We start from the raw sequence: 6,000 nt of genomic DNA on the forward strand, positions 1-6,000 counted from the left end.
TCCCCCAATGTTTATTCATTGCACCAATGCCTCAAAGAAGTCTGAAATAGGACTGTCTTATCTGACATATCCTCACTGTGTAAATGTTGGTTAAAGCCACCTCAACTTATTTTTAAATTAAATCTGAGTGACAACAGCATTATGCCAGCAAAGTCACACTCTAATCTTCAGCAGATTAAATGAAAAAACATCAAAGAACTTAAAACTTAAGACCAAAGTCTATCTGGTATTCTTAGGTGTTTGACACTAAGGTGTCAGGGACATTTGTAGTTGATTCAAGTTCTGAAGTCTATGTTTGACGGCTTAGTTAAATAATACTCAAATAATAAATTAATAAACTATAAAAATATAAATGAATAAAAAAGCCTCTGATGCAATGTCTTTAGTCTAGATATTTCTTTATATATTTCACAGCCACTAGATGGCCTCAGTCTTACAGACTGCATGACGGCCAGCAATATTCATACAACGTTCTCCAAACCCAGGCTGTCATGTACCTAACCCAAGCCTGTGAATAGAAGTAAAAGAAGCTCTATCATCACTCTGCTTTATCATCCAATCAAGTCCTTTTCTGAAGCATAATGGACAAGGAACAATTGGCATATTGATTTTGGCCAGTGACCTAAAGTGTTGAATAAATGAGATCATTAAGACAGCTGGGCAACTAGTGATTTGAAAAGTAGAAGGTAGTAATGGCATGTTCCATATTTCATATTTTCTCATCAAGCAATTGCCAATTAAGCTAAACTCCAGTATAATATAAAAGACACATCAATTTTGTGTAAGTACCTACTACTTACTTTACTTGGTGAACACTTGTGCAAGTTCCTTGAACAACAGTGCTAATGATTCAAGAAAGCAGTTGAAGTAGACAATTAGATGTGCTTGCAGTACTCACATTCAATCAAGGCATGTGAATTTCAAGAGAAAGCAAAACAACATGGGGATAAGCTCATTAGTGTGCTGCTTCTCCTTTTACTGTCCAATCACATGCTGGAGGAAGTTCTGCTAAAGAAGTCCTCAACAGCGGAAGAGGAAAATGGGTTTTCTGCTTTTCCAGGTGGGGCTTAGCTGTGTCAGAAATGTGTAAATTTCAAGACTGGTAAAAAAAATATGAACCATTTGGCAGGCAAAAAAATTACCAATATGTGTATTTTATTTGTGCATCTAGCTTAGTGTTTCCCCTAGTTCTGTTACTGTTGGTTCTGTGAGCTAGTTCCTGTACACATTTTGGTTGATTCAGTGTTTCCTTTGACCAGCTCTTGCATTAACCCCTTGTTGCGCAGTCTGTTGATTCCAGCCTATTCCTTTGTGCTGTTCCAGTGTTCCCCTCTGTGGTTATTGCTATGTCACCTGTGCTTCCTTTTGAGCCTGGCCTTTCTTGAATTCTCCTGCTTAGTGATTTGGTTTCCTGTATCATCCTGCCCACCCTGGTGTGCCCAAGGACCGCAACCTGGCGGTAACCAGCAGAGCAACATCCTCACCACTAGAGGCTCTGGAGAAGACCTGGTTACTGCTTAGACTCTGCGCTTAGCCCTTCTAAGGGCTCACACCACTTTTGTGCAAGCTGTAGTGCCCCCTAGTGGTCCTGTCTCCCCTAGCGAGATCTATCAAATAAAAGTTACAATATTAAAAGAAATAATATTTCAAAGTCATAATTATCAGCTGTCATCATCAATCTTGAACATCAATCTTCATCTGACTACATCTTCGATACAATAATTTACTACAAATTTCAGATTATCATTAGCAGGTCGAACCGACCATCTACTCTCACTTAATGTCAAAACTGAATTTTAGTTAGTAGCCTCCTGAACAAAATGTAATGTCAAAGTAAAGGAGGTCAAGTTAATTCATCAGCCCGGATTCTTGACACAGCTGAGATATTTAATTAAAAGTGGCCATTGAAAGAGTATTTTAATTGAACTGTAATGTATATCAGGAAAGTAAAGCTATTAGAATTTAAAATTGTTGAACCGCAGCTAATCATTTATTTAAATGGAATATGACTATAATTTTCAGGTAAGCCCTGATATATTATATTATTCTGTAATATAATGGAAGATTTATTGGCAGGTCCCCATCTGCCTTCTCAGATTTGTCGCCGACAAAAATAGCGGATGGGATATTTTCTCTTTTTCCGTCTAGGATTTCAGAAAGTAACATCTTCACAAAAACAGCTTGCTGATTATTTCATGTGTTTAGTAGATTTTATCCTGGCATTAGAACAACTCCGTCAATCAAAACTGTTCTCAGTGGGGATTAAATTACCAACAACTTTGATTCAAAAAGTTAGGTACAGGCTTTTAATTTTGAACAAACATTGATGCATTCACAACATGCTAAGTAGAATATCAATTCATTTAAAGTAATTGTACCTTGTCTGCCTGTTGCTTTTAAAGCAGTTCTGTCATTCAAATAAAAAAATACATTTATCTTTACTTCTGTTACTTACTTAAGGTATGTTGGTACCATTATTGGACTATCCTGCAGATGACAACTAATGGTTTTACAGATTTCACAGAAGCAGAGCTTACCATTTTTGGCTTTGCAGGATTTGTTGTCCAACTGCATTAAATACCCTTCAACACAACTGCATGTAAAAGAGCCTTGTGTGTTCCTACAGGTCTGACTGCAAGAGCCGTACACCGAGCATTCATCGACATCTGGAAGAGAGCATGAGAGGGCGATCATCATTACTTGAAAACCATCCAGGTAAAATGTCATCATAACCAATGTATGCCACCAATGTCAAATATAGAAACAAATCCAAGAAAGACAAACTGGTATAAATGAGTCCAGCTGACATTGGTAAAAGCAGCAGAGCCCCAGAGCAAGGACTTTTACAGTTTGGGGGGCCAAGTTTACGAAAGAAAATCGTTGCTAAGTGTGGCGGCTGTCTTCCGAAAAGACTACTTGGTTGGCTGATAAGCTAGCACTGTGAATTATTTCCTGATTCACTAACCTGAACAAGTTTGCAGCCCAGAAAAGCTAGCAGTCCTTATCTGCATACTTGTTTTCAGTTAATGACTAAGCGTTTAGGTCAGTGTCAGCAGAGCGCTTAGACAAGTTCACTGATAGATGAGCTATTGTGCCCTCTGTGTTTCTCTTGAGTTCCTTTTTAGGCAAAATTCCAACATTTTCTTTCAAATAGAGAAGAGTTAAAATTACTGTCAGATGTTTGTCTCTCAAACGTTCCTTGTACAATCTCGCATTGACTCCTCACATAATAGAAAAGTGCATATTGCATGACAACAGTAACACCAAAGAAGTCAGCATTCATGGTTTGTTGAAAATCCCTTTACTGTTCTTAATCAGTCAACACTGTGGTCCCCTTTAATAATTCAACAAACAGAACAAGTTTTGCTTGTTGCTCTAGTAAAGGGGATCACTGTACCTTCAAAATTCAGTGTTGCTTAGTATGGCTTAGGAGCCGTGAGTGCTGATGTCTTTGCTATTTAGGTATTGGTCCATCTGTGACCCTACTAGGGAGATTTTCCCTCAGTTCTTGACCCTATGACACCAGAATAATAGGACAGACACCAGCAATTAAAACATTGGTAGGGGTTCTAATCCTTTACCACTCTACTTAAAATGTTTTATGGAGCTGGCTTTGTGCATAGGGTTACAATCATGCTTGGACAAAAAAGAATCTTCTCCAAACTGTTGGCACAAAGAGCCTGAATTAATAAAGTTCTGCAAAACTGGAGAAATGAGACTTTCATGGCAGAACCTAGGTGTTACAGCAATCCTGGAATATGTTTCTAAAAATAATTTGCTATTAGTTGGCAAATGTTTGCGATCATTTACCAGATTTTCTCCAGATTTGCAGGATCACCCAGCTTCTCACATGATAGATTATCTTCTTCAGTCTTGAGGAGCTTTTATAAATCAGGCACAAAGTTGGAAGAGCTTTATTGTCTTAAATGCCTTTGTATGCTGTAGCATCACCGGTATCCTTCACTGGAAATCTGAGAACTCAATAATTGGAAGATGTGTCCACATACATTTGTTTTTTACTGTAGGTGTTATGGTCCCGTGTCCACACACATTTGGCCATATTTTGTATTAATATTACTGAGTACTAGGGATTGATGTTCAAAAAGCAATGTGACTAATAAAATGTTCATGACATAGAAGAGATGGCCTGACTCTGTGATCTAACAGTAAATAACTATATAAGATAAATTCATCACTTTAAGGACTGTTTATCTGATCGATATTAGAAAGCAGCAGATGGAAGAGATGGCCTAACACACAAAACAGCGTCGTTTGAAGAGCAAGTGCCGATCTGCTACCTTCTGCCAGTTTTGCAGCTATTTATAAAAGCTATAAAATCAATGGAGGCATTTTATGGGCACTGATGCCTAGGTGTTAGATTTCAGAGAAGACTGCGGTGTATTTTCTCTCTCGCTCTCTCCCTTTTTTTTTTAAATTTTATTTCTGGATAGCTATTGCAGTCATCATAAATAGTGGCAGTTGCATGAAAGCGATGGAAATGATCAAGCTGATTTTTACTAAATCGCACACGGATGATGCCAAGTCCGAGAGTGGAGAGGCTCAGAAACATTTGATGATGCACCATGATTCATGTAAGTGCCAAGTGGTGAATATATCCCGGACAAAGATGAAAGAGTGAGGTGGTAATCTCGTACACAGACCATTCTCCTACCTATGCAGCTTTTTCTGTCTGCTCTCAGCTCGTAGCCATCTCGACAGTAGCATTGCGTGCTGTTTCTGCTCAGGGCACATCTGTATTGGCAGTTCTGCTTTTGACACGTTGATTGCAGCTCTACAAACAACAGAGACAAAGAGAAAATAAATAATTGCATTTTATTGAATTTATAAAACAGAATGACCCAATGTAAAACTGCACCGTATACATTAAAGAACCCTTTGGTCTTGCAGCTCTTCTTTGTATTAAAACTGCTTACTTATTTTTCTGCTCGCCATGAACTTGTCACATTAGAAGCTGCTGCAAATAAAATAAATTAAGCTCATTTCCTGGATAAAGGACATCCAGCATCATCTATTGCTTTTCTTGCCAGCTGAACAGTCCCTGGCCTGTCCCTTTTTATTATTTGCAGTTTACTTATTTTAATCTTGGAGGAGCAGCATGAGGACATCCCCATAGATTCCTTTCAGGTAACCATGTTCATCACCTTTCTGGTCCCTTCCCATAAGCTATGATCTGCCTTCATTGTACAGAGAAGCACAAACTAACCTAGTAATAATGTCACTGAGACCCCCCCCAAAAAATTATGTAATATTTACCATGCTAAAGGATTTTTATTTCTGTCCATCCAGTTACGAGATCATGACTTAACTTTGCTCTATGAAGTTTAATAACACAGCCCAGCCAACATCTCAACCCAAGACTGTGATTGGACTATTAAGAAACAGAAACAGTTTAATTAGGTCACCCTCCTGTTCTCTTTTCAGCATATTTCTTGCATGAATGCAGGATATCTGATTGGCCCCTATTGCTGACTCCCCTAACGAGTAACCCAAATGTAAAGATCTGCTGTCACCCACTCCCTAGATTGAATGATCTATGTTTTATTATAAAGAATATACATAGATGTACACCAATTCATATTTCTTTGATCCCTACAGAGTGGATTTCCCACATAAATACCTGTATGCATAGCTCAATTGGCTTGTGAAACCAGCGGCTTAGCTAAAAATCCAGGTTCAGGCTGTCAAGTACAAAATTCTGGGTGCACTAGCAGATCTGAACTTTACCAACTGATCCAATACATTTTTTGATCTTTCCAGAAATCAGTCATTTGGTTGCCTCAAATATGGATGTCGATGTGTGCAGTACAAGATTGAATATTGATGTGCACATTATAAAACGTGTACCTCGAAGATTTAAACTCAATAAATAATCCCTGTAGACTTCACAATGACTAATCAGCAAATTGTGTGCTGACAGTATATATATATATATATATATATATATATATATATATATATTATAATTTCTTATATGCAAGA

General features: G+C 37.9%; 1 protein-coding gene across 1 annotated transcript in view; it reads right to left on the reverse strand.

The window, feature by feature from the left end:
• LRP1B (LDL receptor related protein 1B) overlaps window positions 1-5,648 on the reverse strand; it is a 500,403-nt gene extending 494,755 nt beyond the window's left edge. The window contains 3 exon segments of the mRNA XM_072419083.1: window positions 2,538-2,666; window positions 4,673-4,792; window positions 5,639-5,648. Coding sequence (XP_072275184.1) covers window positions 2,538-2,666; window positions 4,673-4,792; window positions 5,639-5,648 — 259 coding nt within the window.
• Between the last annotated feature and the right edge of the window lie 352 nt (window positions 5,649-6,000).

The sequence above is a fragment of the Pyxicephalus adspersus genome, chromosome 7, assembly GCF_032062135.1.
Source record: "Pyxicephalus adspersus chromosome 7, UCB_Pads_2.0, whole genome shotgun sequence".
Lineage (NCBI taxonomy): Eukaryota > Metazoa > Chordata > Amphibia > Anura > Pyxicephalidae > Pyxicephalus > Pyxicephalus adspersus.